The 21,768-nt window shown below is 40.1% G+C and overlaps 1 protein-coding gene across 2 annotated transcripts in view; it reads left to right on the top strand.

Annotated features, from left to right (window-relative positions):
- Positions 1-21,768, top strand: part of RELN (reelin) — a 459,089-nt gene that overhangs the window by 370,948 nt on the left and 66,373 nt on the right. For both annotated transcript variants that reach the window (XM_023638850.2, XM_070265359.1), the window contains exons 31-41: positions 1,323-1,399; positions 7,271-7,429; positions 7,616-7,804; positions 8,355-8,628; positions 11,291-11,431; positions 11,533-11,710; positions 14,995-15,079; positions 16,772-16,954; positions 18,860-19,031; positions 19,133-19,235; positions 20,936-21,165. In XM_023638850.2, coding sequence (XP_023494618.1) covers positions 1,323-1,399; positions 7,271-7,429; positions 7,616-7,804; positions 8,355-8,628; positions 11,291-11,431; positions 11,533-11,710; positions 14,995-15,079; positions 16,772-16,954; positions 18,860-19,031; positions 19,133-19,235; positions 20,936-21,165 — 1,791 coding nt within the window. The remainder of the gene's footprint in view (positions 1-1,322; positions 1,400-7,270; positions 7,430-7,615; positions 7,805-8,354; positions 8,629-11,290; positions 11,432-11,532; positions 11,711-14,994; positions 15,080-16,771; positions 16,955-18,859; positions 19,032-19,132; positions 19,236-20,935; positions 21,166-21,768) is intronic.

The following is a 21,768-nucleotide window of genomic DNA, read 5'->3' as shown; positions in this document are numbered from 1 at the left end:
TTCTGTTATTGAGGATTTATATCATAATGTTTCTCTATAGAGAGTTTTTTTTTTCTTTTGGTGAGGAAGATTTGCCCTGAGCTAACATCTGTGCCAATCTTCCTCTATTTTGTATGTGGGCCACCACCACAGCATGGCTTGATGAGTGGAGTAGGTGTGCGCTTGGTATCCAAACCCACGAACCCTGGGCCACCAAAGCAGAGTATGCAGAACTTAACCACTTGGCCACAGGTCTGGCCCCTCTATATAGATTCTGATAGGTAAAAATGAAGCATAACTTTATCTTTGTAATTAAATAGGTAGTTTCTGCAAAATACATACTATAATTAATTAATCAGCATACAGTTATCACCAAGGCCTATGCGTCTAACCCACGTCAGCTGGGTTTTCTGGAGTTCTCTGTTATTATGAAGATTATGTGGCATCGTTTTAAATATATGCCAGGTGCAACAAAGATTTTTCCAACTTTAAATTCTGTGCCCGAAAATGTTGCACCCCTATTTATCTAAGTTTATTTGTAGTCACTTATTGAAAACTGCTCCAGAAATTTAAAATACCTACACTGACACCTACTGGTCAAATAAATAACTGCTTGGTTTTAGGGTCAAATGGACTAGCAGCACACCTAAAATAAAACCGTGTGCTTTTTTCCCACCGATTAAATTAGTTGAGAATTAGAAGAAAGGAAACTGATGAAATGCCTGAAACTTGTAGACCTTATCCTCACTAAAATCTGGAGTTCTGTGTCACATTTTTTTCTCCCTTCGATCTCTTCCTTCGGTATCCTTCTTACAGAGGTGTGTGGCATGTGGGCACTCTCTGTGGTTTGCCATGAGCTGAAGCATAATTTACATCACCCCGAGTGAGTGTCAGTTGTGAAAAATTAAACCATCTTAGTCTAAATCAGTAATATAGGCAATTATCTCACCGTAAACAAATATAGCATTCAACACTTTTTGGTAGATTTTTTTTCCTCATCTTGAGTCTCCGAGGATAGTATTATCTCAATTTAAGCAAGTCCTAATTCAGTGATTTCATTAAATTACATCAGACTGTCACAATGAAATGGGGTTAAACTGTTTCCTTTTGTTTGGATCATTATTACAGAATAAATTAATGTCATATTAAGTTTTTAAAAATGGTTACAGAATTAGCTTATTATATAATTTATGTAGTTTTTGCTTGTCATCTGTCCTTTGTGTTTAAAAGTAATACTTAAAAATTACAAAAGGTTTTTTTTTTAATGTGTCGAAATACAGAAGTTTGCATCTCTTCTGAACTTACCTATTTGTAAGTAAACTGAAGTTTCTTTTTTTCCCCAGACTTGTTCAGTTTTATATACAAATTGGAAGCAAAACTTCAGGCATTGCCTGCATCAAACCAAGAGCTAGGAATGAAGGTACGCTGCCACATTTCTGTAGAAATCACAGTTTACTATTGGCAAACTAGTCCTTTTTCCTCCCAAAGTTTGGCCAGGATTTTGCAAAGTGATACCCCACCCTAGATCATTCCTTGTCTCCTCTTCTCCATCATTGAATGGGTGGCTGCACAGAGCCGTGATCTCTAAGATTCCTCATCCAGATCCTTAAGCCAAAAAAAGTCGTGTCTGGTCTGGGTCAAAGTATATTTGTTTGGGGAACGCTGTTCCTTTGTAACTTCCCACAGGAGAAGAAAAGATAGCAGAGACATTACCTTCAGCTCAGGGGCTAGAAATCTGTTTGCTAGGGCGTCACCGAATGCAGATCAAACTCTACTTTCTGCCCATAAACCGTCCGGGGTCCTACAGTTCTTAGTCATAATAAACATTAACTTTCACTGAGCACCTATTATATGAAGGCACTGTTCCAAGTGTTTTATCTGTGTTAACTCATTTCATCGCCATCATACCCTTTAACCATAAGTACTCCCCCCTTATCTGCAGGGGATATTTTCCAAGACCCCCAGTGGATGCCTGAAACCACAGATAGTACTGAACCCTGTATATACTGTGTTTTTTCCTACACATACACACCTATGATAAAGCTTAATTTATAAATCATGCACAGTAAGACAACAATAACAACAATTAATAATAACTAATAACAATAATAACTAATAATAAAATAGAACAGTTATAACCGTTTACTGTAATAAAAGCTATGTGAATGTGGTCTCTCTCTCAAAGTATCTTATTGTACTGTGCTCACCTTTCTTCTCCACTTAATATTTTTGGACGGTGGTTGACTGTGGGAAACCAAAACCATGGAAAGCGAAACTGCAGATTAAGGGGGAACTACTGTATTATTAGTCCTATTTTACAGATTTAGAAGGTGAGGCACAGGGAGGCCAAGTAACTTACCCAGCTTACCTAGTAAGTGGGTGAAGAGGGATTCAAACCACTCCTTCTGGCCCCATAGCCTATCCTCACCCACCATGCTATGCTGCCTCTCTCCTTGCCCAGAGCTCTGTTCTGTCGAGGCCTCCATACCATCTTCCACCTCAGTGATTCAGTCCTGAAAGAAATACAGAAGGCTTGACCCATACATAGGACCTTCAGGAGCTCTGCAGATAGCATGGCACGCCCTAAGGGCCCCTGAGTGTGAGTTGGTTCCTAGCACGAAATTCTTGGGCTTCTCAGATGGGTTCTCCCCCAAACCTTGTTCTCGTGAACGGCACGTGAAGAGTTTTGCAGCTTCTGTTTGTTATGATCTCAGGCATAACTGTGCAAAACGTACTGGCTGTAAACTGTCGCTGTCAGTCAGTAGAGCTATGGATAGGTCTGTTCATCACCTCTAAATGTCCTTGGCCATATCATCACTAATGAAAAGCTTTCGTGACTTTTTCTGACTATCTCAATATTTTTAGGCTCGTAATTATCCAGCTCGTCTGTTTACTGAAGCAGCAGTCTAGAAACTTTTATAGACCATTTTGCATTCCCTAACCTCTTTAACAAATATTTAATAAGAATCTGCTCTAAGCTAGACATTGTTCTAGGTGCTGGAGATACAGTGTCACCAAAACGCTGATGCACCGGTCACAATGAGCCAGGTTTTGCTGCAATAACCAACAACCTTCTAAATCTCAGTGTGTTAAAACAAAAAAGATTTGTCCTTTGTGTTACATGTTCATCCTGGATCATCTGAGGTCCTCATTCTAGCACACAGGATAGTGAAGCAGCTCCTGACTGGGTTCTAGATGTTGCCAGCCATGTGGCAGAGGGAAAGAGAATGTGGGGAAGGGGATAAGAAGTGTAAACTGCCATGTGCCAGAAGGGGAAGAACCAGTGTGGCCCTAATGACCACAGGAGTCAAAACCCCTGCCCTTAAGGGAGCCTACATTCTGGTGAGATGAGTCAGAAAATAAACAATAAAGAAAAGAAATAAGCAAGAAGATGTTAGATTGACGGACGAGCCAGAAATAAATAAGCTGATGAGATGGAAAGTAAACTTATGGAGCGGGGGAGATGTTGTTTTAGACAGAATGGTCTGGGAGGGGGTGCCCTGTAGAAATGACATTTAAATTCAAGTCTAAAGGATGAGAAGGAGCTGGCACATGAAGAGCTGAGGGAAAGGTTTCCAGGCAGAAAAAACAGCAAAAGCCATGAGGTAGCAAAGAGCTGTGGTGTTGGAGGAACAGAAAGAAGGCCAGCATGGCATGGGGCTCATGAAGGTTGGGGAGTGGTCCAGCATGAGGGGCGGGCAGGAGCTGGGCCGGGCAGGGCCTTGCTGGCCATGGTGAGGTGATGGGATCTGAATCCATGTGTCATGGAAACCAACTGAAGGCTTTTAGGTCAGGCAGCAACATAATCTAATTTAAGTTTTTACAAGATCATCCTACAGAAACAATATGTAGTTCAAAATAAATGAATGTTTCTAGAGTACCCCCTGTGTCCATGCAGAGACAGGAGCTTTGAGGGATGCTAAAGAAGATGGGGTTCTGTCCTCAGGACACTGTTTTCTGATTGGAGAGGTAGGGTATTTTAATGTTTTCTTTAACCCTTTTAATAAAACTACTATTTTAAAATACGTAGTTCAAGGTTAGGATGGTATGGCAATTGCGTGCATGACTCTTCTGAAAATTACAAATCCATACCCCATTTGTATATGAGCTAAAAACAAAACAAACAAAAAAACTTAAAAACCTCTGACCAAAGTATAGTAGAAAGCATCTGCTTCAGATTCCCTTAGGATCTCTGTAGAAACAAGCAACTCATTCTCAACTACTCTTGAGCCATTTTCTTGAACTTGCTGCTGGCCATGTAATTCACATCCCTCAGGCATTTGTCGGCCTTTTATTGAAAACTGGTGGTTAAAATGTAAATCTGCCTAAATCCTTGCACAAATCTCTTCCAGGGATGAAAGTAAAGATTTTTTACTTCCTCAAGCCAAAGCATCAATTTACATATATGGAATTAAAATCAAAATTAGGCTATTTTCATAAAACTGGGCAGAATGCAGATGGAGTTGTAATTTAAAACCAGAAATGTTTTACGTGCCTTAAATACTCGGAAGATGAGCTAAAATGGCATGGTTTATTCACGTATAAGTGTGTTAGATGACACAGCTAATGAAGCTCGGCAATTGATATAAAATAGGGATATTGCTGTTTCCCTTTCTTGCATTTCTCCACTCTTTCATTTTTACTTGTCCTTTGGAATTGGGGTCCTCATCTCTGCAGGCTTTGTTGCTGCCTGGAGGTATATGTGACACTCCTGAAAAAGCTCATGAGGAGAAAGGCAATGAGCATGAACCAAATGGAGTGTGGACCACTTGGGCCGCACTTCTCGAGGGATTTTCATGTACCTCTGAATCCCTTAGGAGACCTGCTCAAATGCAGATTGTGATTCAGTAGGACCAGAATGATACGCTGTGTAACAAATTACTCTAAAACCCAGTGGCTGAAAGCAGCAAACATTTGTTATCTTCGGGCGTCTGTGAGTCAGGAATTCAGGAGCAGCTTATCTGGGTGGTTCTGGCTCAGGATCTCTCAGGAGGCTGCACACAAGATAAAGGCCAGGAGGGGTGCAGTCACCTCAAGACTCAGCCAGGCCTGAAGGATCTGTTTCCAAGATGGCTCACTTACACGGCTGTTGGCAAGAGGCCTCAGTTTCTCACTGTGTGGACCTGTCCAAAGGCTGCTTGGGTGTCCTTACCGCCGGTCAGCTGGCCTTCCTCAGAGGGAGAGACCCATGAGAGAGAGCAAGGAAGATAAGTCCAATGCCTTTTATGGCCTAGTCTCAAAAGTCACATGCTGTCGCTTCTACCATATTCTATTTATTAGAAGCAAGTTACTAAGTTCAACTCTTCTCAAAAAGAGGAGAACTAAGCTCCACTTTTTGAAGGGAAGAGCATCAAAGAATTTGTGGACAGGTTTTAAAACCACCACAGATAGAGCCTGTTGTCAGTGATACCGGTGCTGGTCCTTGGACCATACTTTGAAGAGAAGGCACTAGAAAGAAGCAGCCAGTGAGATTTTATTCTGGTACATAATCTACCTTCTGAATAGGTCACCCCCAGGTAACTAAGTAAATAATTCCCTCTCTTTCTCCCTCTTTCATCTCTTTAAACATAAACTATATTAACACAAATTAATAGCCACAAGAAAAACTAAATTTTGAAGTATCCACTCTCCCAGCCACCAAAAATTACATTAAAAAGCCAATATTTTGAGCAAACATCAAAGGTTAGAGACTGGAGTTTTGCCAGACGCTCCTCAGCTCGGCTAGAATAAAGACCAGAAACAGCCTAACTTCACATTTTTTCGTGGATGTTGGTGTGACGCTCTCCCTTCGCCAGCACACAGGTCTCGCTTCCACCCACTGAAGCTCGAACTGCCCACGTCTACACCTGCAGACAGCGTACTGTCTCCCCACAGCGTTCCTATCTTTGAGCTATTTTTATCCTCTCGTTAAAAATGATGATTTCTTCTATTTTAAATATAGTAAGATTAATGCTCCTGAGGTTTCTAATTTTTTGCATATTAGTGATTGTTGTCCCTGGCATCATGCCTTGTCAGATGTGGTGACAGTAATTCCATGTGCTATCAACTAGCTTTGAAAGGCTTTCTTTTAGTGCTATATTTTATCGTAATATTTCCTGAAATTTAACTTTAGTAAACCCTTTGTTATCCGACATGATAAAGGGACGGAGGTATTCTGGTCCATCAATAATGGGGAAATTTTAAAGTTATTGTATGGACCATGAAGGATTTAAAATTTTCCAAAAAGTTTAGAATATGATAAAATTAATGCAACAAATACAACTTTACTCAGCATGATTTCTGTAAATACTCAGAAAGTATTCAGTGTCCCGAGTCATGATTATGAATATTCAGTGCCCGTCTCAGGAACAGTTATGGAAAAGGCAATTGGACAGATGCCAAGAAAACCCTCTGCCCCTCCCACCAAAAAGATATGTGTATGTGTTTTGTACATTATATAAATATAAATAAACATATATATACACATGCACATCGCCTGTCGATTCCCACCATTTCATCATTAGCACATTTTTTCCTTTGCATTCAACATTACCCTTTCCCTGTGTCCTCTTTTAAAATAATAATGTTTCAAGGAGCGATAGCAGGGGTAGCACGTACCGTCGCTTAACTAAATCACGTCACTCTGGTGACAGGCAGAGGGACGTTGGCTAGATGGGGTAAATCAAGGAGGAAGAGAGACACAGAGAAAGGAAAGGAGAACTGATATTGGAGGGGAGTGAGTTTTTCCACTTTGCTGTTTAATAATTTGGCTTCATTCAGGCTTCAGTGACCGAGGTCTGACAAAGTGTGAAGTGCCAGTAAAAGGATGCTCTGTTTAATAGAATTTCAGATGGGGCTCTGCTCACTGTCTGGTGCTTCAGCAGAAAAGAGCATCACTTGATTTTGAGGCGGGGGGGAAGATTAAGATGTTTTCTCTGAGTATATAATGGTGATGTGAGACTTTGTAACATTCAGGCCAGAATCTAAAATTCAAATACATGATCTGGAGTGGGTTTTTATGTCCCCTTACCAACCTACTCATCACTCATACAAAGCTAAGTAGTATTTAAAAGAGCTTATGTATTTTTTTCCTCCATTTCCTGGGAGTTGGTGCATTAGAAACTGTCAAGGAATTGATGAGCCTTCAGGTCTTCTGATTCATTCCTTGGAAGTTAGATGGATGTGCCCTCGTTCTTTGAGACGCAATTTGAAGTTTCTGCTGCAGTCTTGCCATTTAAAAAATACTGCTCCTTGCCTTTTTTTGCCTCTAGGAAAGCTGTCCGAGTAACTGGATTTATGTCTTTTAACTCAGGGCTCGTTGTTCAGTATTCAAATGACAATGGGATAATCTGGCATTTGCTTCGAGAGTTGGACTTCATGTCATTTCTGGAACCACAAATCATTTCCATTGACCTGCCGCGGGAGGCCAAGACACCAGCGACGGCTTTTCGGTGGTGGCAACCCCAACATGGCAAGTTACTGCTCACCCCAACTTTCCTGGTAGCATTTAGATCATACGGTTAAAGCTGCATTGTATTGTGTGTTTCTTAATCTGCTGTCAATTTCTAGACAATTTGATTTAAAATCGCAGTCATCAAGATACTGGTATTGCTATATAATGAACCTTCTCTAACTCCTTTTGTTCATCTGATTTCAGGGAAGCATTCAGCCCAGTGGGCCTTAGATGATGTCCTTATAGGAATGAATGACAGCTCTCAAACTGGGTTTCAAGACAAATTTGATGGCTCTATAGATTTGCAAGCCAACTGGTATCGAATCCAAGGAGGTCAAGTTGATATTGACTGTCTCTCTATGGATACGGCTCTGGTATTCACTGAAAACATAGGTATATATTTTCACCAGATAAAGGGAGAATATTTAATTAACTAGAGGACGAAATTAACTAAAACCCAAGAGGAAATTGTCTAATGCAAAACTGTGCACATAACTGCCTGTGCCGAGGGAGGCTCTTGTAAAGACAAGAGTTCCATTGTCCTCTAATAGAACTTGTTGAGCCCAGCAATGATTTTTGTTGGAAGTGTCTTTCATAGGGCATGTATGATATAACTAAAGTTTCTTAAAAGCTGAGCAGAAAATATCTATCTGAAGACATTCTCATGTTTCATAATGTGCAGAATTATACATGTAAGACTCTATGTTAGCCCTTCCCAAAATGGTAAAGCTTTTCAAGTTAGCAGCCTTCCCTATTTCTAAGTTTGCACTAAAATAATAAATAAAAACAGTTAATGTGAGATGAAAAGTCAAAACACAGATGAGGCACTTCAGATAAGACATGATATCTGTTGGCCACTGAAAGTGTTCATTACAAGCGTAAATGCCAAATGAGAAAAGAGAGCACGGTTACATGCTACCATTAAACTTTTCCATTTTTGTAGGAAAACCTCGTTATGCTGAGACCTGGGACTTCCATGTGTCAGCGTCAACCTTCTTGCAGTTTGAAATGAGCATGGGCTGTAGCAAGCCCTTCAGCAGCTCCCACAGTGTACAGCTCCAGTATTCTCTAAACAACGGCAAGGACTGGCACCTGGTCACCGAAGAGTGTGTTCCTCCAACCATTGGCTGTCTGCACTACACAGCAAGTTCAATTTACACCTCGGAACGATTCCAGAATTGGAAACGGATCACTGTCTACCTTCCACTCTCCACCATGTGAGGATTGTCGTTTGGCTACATGTCAGAACTTTAGGTTTCTGACACCTGGTTTGAAAATAATTGTGATTCCACTTGGCAATTCTATTACTCTCTCATGATAATTATGCATGGAATGTGCCAGGAAAAAAAAAAAAGTGCAAGGTGCTTTGGGTTGCAATTTTTAAAAGTAGTTAGAGAGTTCCAAGTTTTACAAGGCTGAACTTTTCTAATCTTTAGCAACATGAAGGCTACTCAATAACCAGACTGATACTAATTCACATTAAGCAGCGTGTGAAATCATCACATGTAGAAGGGTATCCTTAGTTGTTTTTTTAATCTCAATACCATAAATGGTTGAGGGGCCAGCCCAGTAGCGTAGTGGATAAGTTCACACTCTCTGCTTTGGCGGCCCAGGGTCCACAGGTTCGGATCCCCGGCACAGACCTAGCACCGCTCATCAAGCCACACTGTGGCAGCATCCCACAGAAAATAGAGCAAGATTGGCACAGATGTTAGCTCAGGGCCAATCTTCTTACGAAAAATAAATTTAAAAAATAAATGGTTGGTGCCTTTGGAATGCTCATATGGTTTTACATCTTTCTTCCCCTCCCCAGCATTTCAGATCACGTTCAAGCGTTGTATTAGGGCTTATAGCAGGCTCCCACTTTTGTGGTTTTGGCATTTGGGTAATTTGGGGGTCTTTCTAGGAACTAATGTGGTAACCAGTGAGAGATTGTGCCATTCCAGGACTGCTCTCTCCAGGCCCCTGCATCTGCCTTCCACTGCTCTGTTCTGAATGGTAGACATTTGGCCTCTGCAGGCTGCATTTGCTAGCCTCCCGTATCTTTTGGCTTCCCGATAGGTTTAGACAGTGGCAACCACTGGCAAGAGATTGGAGGATGGCCAAAGAGATAAATCAGGGTATTCCTTCCCCTCCCTTTCTGCCTCAAGTGCATCTTAGCCAACTTCAGTGGCTCCAGCTCCCCCCAGATGGCCCTCCATGTGACCCTGGCCCCTGGGCACCAGCAGCAATGTCTCCTCCCTGTATCCCTCCAGCTTTGGATTTGTACTGGCTTCCTGAGTTTGCTAAACTCTGGTTCCCTCCCTGCCCCCTTGGCGTCTCAGCTCAGCCGCTAACTGTGTATCTGATTCCTTGTGTTAAATTTTCTCTGTGTTAAATACTTATAGTGGTTTCTGTTTTCCTGCTTCAATTCTGATTCAGAGATGCACAACCAAGGGGCAGGGGGAAAAAAACGCAGGAAACCAAAGCATTTTAATATTTAACCTAAAACAGTTTCCTGTGGACCCCTAGAGCTTTAAAGATTGCTTACTTGTAGCTCTTTTATTCACTATATTTTTATTCAACAAACATTTATTGAATATCTATTGTGTTCTAGAACTCTGATACAAAATGAATAAGCTGATGCCAGGATCCAAATATATTATTTAGGATAACAGACATCTAAGCAGTTATTTATGATATAAAATGACGACAGAGGTAATACTCAGGGGTATTATTGAAAGACAGGAGGATACTACCTGACTCAGTTTGGGGAGATCAGAGGGCACCTTCGAGAGAAGCTGATGTCTGAGCTGAGTCTAAATAAGTGAGTAGAGCTTGGCTGAGTGACAAGGGCTTGTGGGAGGGCATTTGTGCTCTTGTAAGCCAAAACAAAGTCCCAGAGACTAGTAAAAGCATGAATTGATGGGTAAATTCAAGGATTTGGCTGTCAGAGTATAATTGTGAGGGAAGAAGTAGGGAACGATAAAGCAAGGGGAAAGGGCAGATGATGAAGGGGCCATATATGTCATCTTAAGCAGTTTGGCATGTGTTGGGGACCCATTTGAAGGGTGTTCAACAGAGCGGTGACGTGATTAGATTTCCGTTTTCGAGCCACCACGCTGGCAGCCATGTTGCATTGCAGGAGGGCTTGTGTAGGCGAAACAACAGTGCTTGAAATGTTACTGTTGAAATTCTGCTCCAAATAGGCTGTGATCCACATTCCAGATAACTGGCTGACGCACGTCTGCCGTGCAGTCTGTCCTGAGTGAGGGGCTGCTGCTGCTGTTGGGGAAGGCCACGTCTATTTCTGGATAAAGGGGTCTTCTGACAGTAGATTCCCAATAACAGATCGCAAATATAACAGAAAATATGGGAGTGCATCACGTCATTCTGGACCTCACCTTCAGGGCGCCAGAACCTCAGGAACCAAAACAGAGGCAGAAGTCCAATAGGGCTTCCATTTACTATCCCAGAAACCACTGGGGATGGAACAGAGACCTCGTGGCAAGAACTTTGTAAGAATCCAGCTTTTCCTCGCATTTATCATCCTCAATCTCCTTCCCAATACTGAATAGCAGTAAAAGCCTGAAAGCAAAAACTAAAATTCTGCATGTAGTTCAAACGCAGAATGAAATCGATAGTTCAAAATAGCCTTCCCATCTCACACATGTATTCGGAGACTTGTATGAAGAAATGGCAAAATAGTCTACAAGCACATTTTCTACCCTCCTTTTTGTGGATCAAATTGTGGATACTTGGTACGAATACAGAGTCATAGCTCAAAGAAAAGGGAACTGCAACCTGGAGCAGGGCACTTTAAACTGAAAGGAGAATTAAAATAAACATTCTCTTGCTTTCAAGGTTGCTTGTCAAACCAAGTGTGTTTTCTTTGGGTAGGTCTCCCAGGACCCGGTTCCGATGGATTCAGGCCAACTACACTGTGGGAGCTGACTCCTGGGCTATTGATAATGTTGTGCTGGCCTCGGGATGTCCTTGGATGTGCTCCGGACGAGGGATTTGTGACGCTGGACGCTGTGTGTAAGTTAATAAAACCGGCAGTTTCTTTGCAGTGCAGAAATCAAAATGGCTCCGTGACCTCATGACCCGTGATCGCTGTTCTCCACTCGTTTTTTCCTTAGGTGTGACCGGGGCTTTGGCGGAGCCTTCTGTGTTCCTGTCGTTCCTCTGCCCTCGATTCTCAAAGATGATTTCAACGGGAACTTACATCCTGACATTTGGCCTGAAGTGTATGGTGCAGAGAGGGGGAATCTGAATGGGGAAACCATCAAATCTGGAACGTCTCTCATTTTTAAAGGGGTCAGATAAGATTCTACTTCTCTACACTACTCTTGAACTGCCTTTCTTCACTCACTGCCCCACACAAATGCATTTCTGAATCTGTTCAGAGGACATATTATTTTATACGTAGTTATTTGTCTTTTAGCCCAACCACGTTTCCTCTTCTCTTTGGTGGATTAAAAATCTTTTTTTAAGACCACTTAGTCATAAAATTTTTCCTCGGCTTCAGTTATCAGACCTTCTTTACTTTCTGCTGGAATTATACACATAAAAATTATGCATATGCAATTTCTAGAATCTTGACTTCTAGAATGTAGCATTTTATGTGTTATTGAATATTTAAGTTGCAATACTTTTTTAAACTGATTTCATGAAAGTTCTCTTATTTTTCCTTTCTTTTTTTTTTTCTTTTCCTCCTGCCGATGGAACCATTTGGTGACTTTAAGAAAACCAAACATTTAAATCCAGTTAAATAGCATTCTCAAACGTTGTTAGTATATTTTTGTGTTTCAACCTGGATGTCTGATTAGAGAGACGTTAAGCAGTTGTGTGAAACTCTGTGCTAAGCTGGCACATCTTCATATGTGAATACATGCTGTATCCCGTCTCTCTCAGCATGGGGAAATCGGCTAATCTGGGTGTGCAAATGAAATCGTTAACAAAAATCTGCATGGGTTTCTGCACAACCTTGATGATTAACAGCTAACACTTGGAAAACTAGACACCCTGGAACTTTTTCAATTATAGTTAATAGATACTTCCTGTCCTCCTTGTTTGAATCCAGAATTCTTCTCGAGTTTGGATGAGAAAGAAAAAAACACTTAGGGGGTCTGAGAAATTTACAGATCCCTAGGAGTTGTGAGGGATGGAAGAATTGAGGTAAAACATTTCAGAGTGCAAACTACTGGGGGTTTGTTTTTGGCTTTTTTTTAAGTCTTGTCTAAGGCGTTAGCTCTCATTACTGCTGGCTCACTTCTGATCTGTTTGAAGTGGTTGACAAGACCAAAAAGCAGAAGCCCTGTGACTTTTCCTAATTCAAGTATCTTTACCTGATAAATTTTTAAGCTGTAGAATTAACCTGTCCCTAGATCCCGTAAATGGAGGAAGACACAGAGTGTTTTATATTTTCCCTTTAGCCATCCAAATGCAAGAGCAGCCAAGCATGATAGGTATTAGACATATTATCTATCAGCCCTGCAAGGTGGAGCGAGGGCTCGGCGTGCGCCCTCCACCAGGTTGCAGTTTGACCTAGAAAGGCATTCTTTCATAAAAAAGGAAATGATAGTCTCTTGTTAATGGTTATAGATTCAAAAGCACTATCGGCTATTAAAACAGCTTGTTGGATGCAAAGCAACTGCTCACGTTTAGCACGAATGCATTACTGAAGCTGGAAAGAGGATGAGAGAAGAAAGCTATGTGTGTGAAGTGGAACATAGGCAGGAGCAGGGCTTCACCGTTCCACCGGCTGTGGCGTTGTCAGTGTCAAGTGCTGAGCTACAGACAAATGTTGCAGATATGAAAGAAAGATACTTTCACATTACAGAGCATGCCCACTTTCAACAAAATTACTCCTATAAGATGAAGTGTAAAGTGGGTCCTTTTACGGGTGACTTGTATTTGCCTGTGGGAACAACTTTATACTTACGTTCCCTAATCAAGGGGGAAGAGTAATCATATTCCTTTATCTTGATGTCAGTGAGAGAGATTTATTAGCTGATCTATCAACTGCGCACCTCAAAGCTTTTTGCCCGTAACCTCAGCCTCCACGTGGCGCCAAGCTGTGGAAACAACCAAGGCTTTCTGTTTGTAGTGCGTGAGGGAGACCATGAAGACGTGGAGACATGGAGAACAGGCATTGGTTAGGCGTCATGACTGAGCAGGGCAGTGCCTTACTAGGATGAAAGAAAAACAAAGACTGGAAAATAAGGCTTTTCCATGGTGGATTTCAGTCCTAGAAGCTTGAGTCTGTGCTTCTTGAAGTTCAGGGATGGGTGTCTATGCAGCTGCTTTTTCATTACAATATCAAATAATTCTCGAATTCCAAATTTAACATTATCTGGATTTCTTCTCCCCAAACTAAAAGATGATTTAATAAACAAAACACTGGTATCTTATAAAAGATGGAGGATAAGTTTCAGAATCTGACACATCTGGGTCAGATCCTGCCATCACCCCTTATAAAGTGTGTAATCTTGAGCAAGTTACTATCGCCCTCTTAGTTTCAGTTTCCTTATCTGGGACATGAAGATAACCATATCTTTCCTTTAGGAGTGCTGGGTGCTTTAAAGGAGTAACGTGTCTCTTTTAGAACCCAGCATGTTGTAGGCACTCAATATATGGTTGCTATTATGAAATTACAGTAGTTCTATTTAAAATTTTTCAGCTGTTGAGGAATGTGCTCTATAGTAAATGTTAGGAAGAAAAGGAAGAATTTGCTTTCTATAGCTAAAATTACGTTTGGTATTTTCTAGTTGATAATTAAGAAATCCGTTGACAGTGCCCACTTAGTCCCACACAGCCCTACACCGCTTCCTCCAGAAGTCACAGCTGAGACACTAAAAGGCCTGTTCGGGCCTTAGGACATTTGCACAGTGAAATTCTACTTTGCTGGCTGTCACTGCAATCCTGTGTACACGTGGAGAAAACAAGCTGTGGAGCTGTCAATCCCAGGCAACCAGAAATAGTTAATTAGCAGAAAAAATTACTCAAGCTAATGTGATCGCTTTCCTCCTTTCTTGGCTCCGCTGCGTGAACGGTTACAGCTCAGGCGTGGGGACTTGCTTAGTTCTGCCTTATTGAACTTGACCAACTGGAGAGTGTGTCAGCCTGAATGAGAGCTCCCCAGGGCTGTCAGAGCATGCAAAGGAGTAGGAAGTTTCTGAGGCTCCTTGGAACCCCGAGAAAGTTACCTATTAGTTCCCAGCTTCCAGCAGGAGCACTTGGCACGTTTTCTGTCATTCCTCGTACTCCTCTCACAACTCGCTGTGATCAAAGGAGGCCATTTTTTAAAATGGCCGTAGATATATAACACTATCATTTTTGTACTGCTCTTTATAAAACTCCCAGCAAAGTGTGATTTAGAGTTGGGACAATGAAATTGGGTTACTCGGGCATAAGAAATGAAAGCCGTTAAGAAAGGGGAAATGATCTATTTTTCCTTTTGAACTGGACCAAACATTGCTTCTTGATCGTGACTTGTATGTATCTATTATTTAGCTAATGCAAGTTGGATGTATAAAATCAAAGGAAAATAATTTTGCAAGTGAAATAAGATTACTTAACGTATATGTTTTTGTTTTCAGGAAGGGTTAAGGATGCTTATTTCAAGAGATCTAGACTGTGCCAATACCCTGTATGTCCAGTTTTCACTTCGATTTATAGCAAAAGGTAAGTCATTTCTGTGGGTATGAATTCACTATACCCCTTCAAGAAAATTCCCCCGTGTACAATTCCTCTCCCACAAAGAAATAACAGATTTGAGGCCCAAAATTTTATTATTTGGAAGAACAAACATAAATTTGAGTACGTAAATGTTCACAAATGTTCTTCTATAATCTAAATTCATTTTACTATATGGGTACGGTAACTACCGATTTTATAATAATTTCATATAGCTGTAGTTATCATTCTAGTTCTGTGGTAGTTACATTGATCATCATGTCCCTGAGTCTTTTTTCCACCGCTACTTTCTAGCTATAAGAATTTTAAATTAAAAAAATTTAACATATGGAAATTTTGGACATTCCTTTCCGGATGTGAACCCCAGAAAACCAACTTTGTCATTCTGACCTTTCATATTAACGAAATAATTTTCTTGACAAATAATGCCATTTGGGTATAGTAAATTTTCAAGTGGATTTTTGTTTTTAGGCTGAGATTTAAATGTATGACCCATTGTAAAATTGTGATGCCTAAAGAATCAAAAATTTTTGGTTTAATGTTTCCTAAATAAAACACAGAAAGATACATCCTCATATCTGAAAAAGAGAGGGAGATACTGTTGTGTGAAATTCAAGATTTAGTGTGTGTTTTGAGATTTATTCGTACAGAAAGCCAAACCTGTCATCACTTTAAGTTGCCTCTGAAACATGTGGACTCTAAAGCCCTGTGTGCATATAAGTCGGCTTATGCAATGATGACAAAATAAGAACATAGCATTTCCCCTTTTTTTTTCCAGAATAATAACTTTTTTTTTTTAGCTAATGATTTTGTCTTTTTAATCATCTGCACATTCAAAGTCTTCTTTTATTCATTTAGGTCTTTACAATAAAATGAAATTGTTTTTTCCCTGTAAAAATCTCCCTTTTAATTTTCTTTCTTTTTTTTTCTGTTTCTTTTTTTTTTTAATTGCAATAACATTGGGTTATAACATTATATAGCTTTCGGATGTACATCGTAATATATTCTGAATTCTGTGTAGATTACATCATGTTCACCACCCAAAAACTAATTATAGTCCATACCCTCACATGTAAGCCTAATCATCCCTTTTGCGCCCCCCCACATGGTAACCACCAATCCATTCTCCGTTGCTATGTGTTTGTTTGTCATTGTTTTTCTCTTCTACTTAGGAGTGAGATCATACAGTATTTGACTGTCTCCCTCTGACTTATTTCACTCAGGGTAATACCCTCAAGGTCCATCCCTGTTGTCACAAATGGCCGGATTTTATCATTTCTTACGGCTGAGTAGTATTCCATTGTGTATATATACTACATCTTCTCTATCCATTCGTCCCTTGATGGACACCCAGGTTGCTTCCAAGTCTTGGCTATTGTGAATAATGCTGCAATGAACATAGGGGTGCAAGTATCTTTATGCCTTTGCGTTATCAAGTTCTTTGGATAAATGCCGAGCAGTGGAATAGCTGGATCATAAGGGAGATTTATTCTTAATTTTCTGAGGAAACTCCGTACTGCTTTCCATAGTGGCTGCACCAGTTTGCACTGCCACCAGCAGTGTACAAGGGTTCCCATCTGTCCCCATCCTCTCCAACATTCGTTGTTTCCTGTCTTGTTAATTATAGCCATTCCCCATTTTTATCACAATATGTTTCATGCCGTATTATCTTCTTCCTAGGTACCCCAGAGAGGTCTCACTCTATTCTGCTACAGTTCTCCATCAATGGGGGCATCACTTGGCACCTGATGGATGAGTTTTACTTCCCTCAAACGACCAGCATACTCTTCATTAATGTTCCCTTGCCCTCTACTGCCCAAACCAACGCTACAAGATTCAGACTCTGGCAACCTTATAATAATGGTAAAAATACACATGTTCTCCTATGATCGAAACTGACCGTGGCAGGTTAACATGTTTGATTCTGAGGTGTGGAGGAAGCGTCACCTGAGTGGCTTAGCTGTTTATACCACACATTTTACATGCTTCCCTTCTGATGAGTCTCAATGAATATTTAACTTTATACCTCTTTATCGTCTCTTCATACTTGTCTCATAAGTTCTCTCTCATGTAAATGTAGCTAAATCCTGTCACAGAGCTAAGGTTTTTAAAAAATAATCCAACATTACCATTAGGCGCTCATCAATTGTAACTACATTTTTGCTGAATTCATTTAGGAATACATAGTTCTTCTGAGTGTGCCGTTCCATTAGTGAGACAGAGCTACATTAGAGCAGGGTGCCATGACAAACTGAGAGGGAGTTACGCCAAGCAGACAGTCCCTCAGATAAAATATTCTTATCACATACACTTGCTTCACTGATAAGTTAAAGGGAATGCATAATTTAATAGCATTTTCAAATGGCTACAGAAAATGATTTTACAAATTTATAATGTTTTATTGCTTCCTATATTTCTATTAACTGCTGATTATAAAGGATCAGAGTCTACCAAATCATGCATTTAATGGCCTAGGTAAGCACGGAGATATCACATTAAGCAGATTCTTTGCAGAGATAACAAAGAAATGGATAAGAAAAATGTACTGCCATCTCGAAAATTTAACTTGAGTATTTCCTTTATAACTAATATGTCAAAAATAAAATAATTTTAATTTATTGTGAACAGAAAAAAAATAACCTTGTATAATCACCAAATAAGAGTCAAAAAAAGAAATGCAACTAGTTTCACAAGCCAGGGGATATTTGTCTTCATGTTATGCTTGGAACGCATACCTGATTTTTCTTCATTGTTTTCACCAACTGCTTCTAAAACAGGAAAGGGAAGAGAGCTACTAGAATGAGACCAGTGATAGGGGTAGAGGGAGACACACATGTGGCTCCATTTAAATGATGAGGTTATTTCCACAGGCTCTTGTTTACAGATCCTTTTTTCTATATTTTGTAAGAATTGTACTAAAAGTAGGAATCCGTGAAGAAGCAACCTTGGGGAATCTTGACGTTTCTGCTGGACCTGGTCCTGTCACCTGTTTCCATTTCAATCCAAACAGGGCTTTGCAAAAGCAGCCTGGGTTTGCCCTTCTCAGTAATATCTTCACTAAACACCCAGCTCAGTCGCTGAATCAAATTCTATGATAGTGCAAGGAGTGATTCTACTAGTTTTCTGTATATTTCCCACGTATTTTCAAATAAACCTACAAGTTTTGAAAAGCATTAAGAAAAAAAATAAAGTATTATATAACACAGAATATTTTCTTCTGTGTAGTTTTTAATAATTAAATAAGATTATCATCAGGCCAGTGTTTTCATGGCCGTGGTCTTTAGCGTGACTGAAGCATGATGCTAAGTCATGGGTTGACTCTAAAAGTCCTGAGTTGCTCCTTGAATAGACTAGTCAGTGTACCTCAGTTCTAATCTGCAGGCTGACTGCCCATCCTCACAGATCCAGACGTTTTCCGGATTCCGCTAAACCGTGAAAACATAGCTCAGAGCCCACTCTTGCCGGTGGAGGGTCCTGGGACCGCCGAGACTGGCAGGGGAGCACACTTTCACAAGCTGTTTGCACCAGCTTCCTGAAATCACGGAGGCTGTTCCATGCTACATCGACTTAACGTGATTGAAAGCTTAATTTTTTCGCACTTTAATCACTGTAAACACACAGTTACATAGTCTTTGTTCCTTTGTCTAGAAGGCATATGTTTAACCTATTATTACTAAGTTCTTTCTGTCCTTTACTTTCTTCCAATAAGCAAAAATGTCCTTCTGATTTTCACCACTGGAAAAACTTGCTTTATCCAAAATGCCTTAGGTAAGAAAGAAGAAATCTGGATTGTTGATGACTTCATTATTGATGGAAATAATTTAAACAACCCTGTGATGCTTCTGGATACGTTTGACTTTGGGCCCAGGGAAGACAATTGGTTTTTCTATCCTGGTGGTAACATTGGTCTTTATTGCCCATATTCTTCAAAGGGAGCCCCGTAAGTATTCAGTTGAGAAGCTGAAAATGAAAGCACAGCTCTGTACAAATCACGATGAGCTTTTGCCTAAATGGATTCCTTGTTGTTTTCTTGTATACCAGCGAGGAAGATTCAGCCATGGTGTTTGTTTCAAATGAAGTTGGTGAGCATTCCATTACCACTCGTGACCTGAATGTGAATGAGAACACCATCATACAATTTGAGGTACTTGACTCTGTTCTATTAGAAATGCTTTAAATTTTATCTTGAACAAAAGCTAGGAGAGAGGAGGAAAATCTCAGATAATTTCATGCATTATGACTTTCCATTTTTGTGCAAGGACAAAAGAGGTTTTACATCATAGTTCATTTTTATTAGCAGAACCAATTGTCCTACTAAGGTTTATGTCTGAATTTTTGTCCTTTATTTATGACATAATCTCCCCACCTACTACCATGAGAAGTTGTTGAAATAATTTATTTTAAACATTATAAAAATGAAAAGGACCATACTCTTCTAGAAGTATTATTTTCACAATTTTTATGTGTTACTTAGAACCCAGATCAGTGTAACTATAGTCTATACCATGCCAGCACATTTATATAATATTTATCATAGTGTCATGAATTTTACAGATAAAATAATACTTCACTATTTTTATAATTTCTGTATATTTCATTAATATTCATGGACTCCTTATATTTTTCAAGAGAGGAAATTAATAATGTATGAAAGAAAAATCTTCATGTGTTTCAAAACTTAGATAAAATGAACAGAACTAAAGGTGCATCATGCTATTGTTCGATAGCTTTAACTTTCGAAGATACTTTTTTCATAGCTGAGATCTATACCAACCACTGGACAAGCTTAAAATAGTGCCTAATAGCATCAACAAAATGTCGAATATCTGTTTTAGATTAACTGCCTCCATCCTCTAAATTAGAGTTGTCTCTTGCCTCTCAAAGGTCAGAGACCAAATGAAGCCTTAGTGGAGAAATTATTCTATATCTATTTTAAACTTTCCGTTATATTTTATCATTTTATTTTAAGTCAATTATAGAACTTTGTTATATTTTCTAACATTTATGCTTTAAGTGTTAATAAAAAGTAGCACCTGTGACTCTTTCAGAGTTCTGTTATCAATAGAATCTGGGTAGAAGCAAATGCTTATAGTTGAAGGTTTATCAGTGTCAGCAGTTTACTCATCAGAAAGGAAGAGGAGCAAGTTCGACGGTTGTTATGACAGAAAGAAAAGGTTAATCCCGATTGGAAGAGGGAAAAATTTCATGAAAAGAATCACATGCATTTATTTAATTAAGTTTTAGTTTAATTCACTTGAGAGTATGGAAGAGGGAGTCGAGGGGTTGTTTGCCTACTCATTAAAAAGGTCTTTCTGAGAATACTCTCCCTGTGCCAGGGAAATGGTGGCAATGATTGTATTTTGTTTCGTCTTAATATTCAATACATATTGAAGATTCTCCACATGCAAAACTTTGGGGGTTTGGGGGAAGGTGTCATGTGAAGGATAACAGAATCTCTTCCTATCTGGCAGACAGAAAAAACTAATGGTTGGAATTAAGGAACCAGTCTTCTCATTACGATTTGCTTGGCTTGGCTGAGAAAGTGGGCCAAACGTAAAATTTGGAATTCCCTGCCAGCCTCTGCCTTACCGACTTCCTAGATTTTTTATAAAATGAGGGAAAATAAATTTTTCATGAGGCCCTTTGAGGTTCTTTATAAAAAATTATTATTGGACGGTAATATACGATATTAGTCAGTTAGGCAAAACAGAATTTTATAGTGTTAAATATTTCAGCAAGACAGTTCCCAGGAAAATGGACTCTCAGGAAAATAATGAAGTGGTGAATCATTTCCAGGCTTGTTGCTCTGAGGTCATTCGTTTCTTTTTTTTCTTCTTCCTCCAGATCAATGTTGGGTGCTCAACTGACAGCTCCTCTGCTGATCCGGTCAGACTGGAATTTTCACGGGACTTCGGGGCGACCTGGCACCTGCTGCTGCCCCTCTGCTACCACAGCAGCAGCCACGTCAGCTCCCTGTGCTCCACGGAGCACCACCCAAGCAGCACCTACTACGCGGGGACCACCCAGGGCTGGAGGAGGGAGGTGGTGCACTTCGGGAGGCTGCACCTTTGCGGGTAAGGACCTGCTGCCTCGAGCCGCATTCTTCTCATTTGACGGTTTTCTCCGTGACATCGTCGTTGACTTGCCGCTTTCCCAGGGGGAAATTTCCACCTTGCATTTCTTCCTCACTTCTCCACTTGAAGCAGATCAGTGGATATTGAAAACACAGGACACAGCTGACACTCTGCTAACTTATAGTTTGAAGACAGACTCAAAGTGTACACTGTGGACCGCACCCTTCGTGGGGTTCGTAGCCCCATGGGTCTTTATTAGGTCAATAGGAAAACACAGATGTATGGTTTTCCCCTGATGTTGTAATCCTCTCCCCTTCTGCCCCCACCTCACCAATATTAACGCAGTTAGAATTTTATGACTTTGAAACATCTACCTGTGTCTCTTGTGCAAGGAGAGGGCACCTGTGAAGGATGGAAGCCCACAGAATATTCCAGATGTCTCTTTAAAAAAGTTGTTAGTACTCTTCCACCAGGCATTTCTACTTTTTAAATCTCTCTCGGATTCTTATTACATATATTTGACTCTTCTGTTGAAAAGCTCTTTGGAGATAAAGGACTTCAATTCTAATAGAAATGAAATGAAAAGTATGGTTCAAAAAATAA

Source organism: Equus caballus, chromosome 4 (assembly GCF_041296265.1).
Source record: "Equus caballus isolate H_3958 breed thoroughbred chromosome 4, TB-T2T, whole genome shotgun sequence".
NCBI classification, from domain to species: Eukaryota; Metazoa; Chordata; class Mammalia; order Perissodactyla; family Equidae; genus Equus; species Equus caballus.
This window is presented reverse-complemented; position numbering and strand designations above follow the sequence as displayed.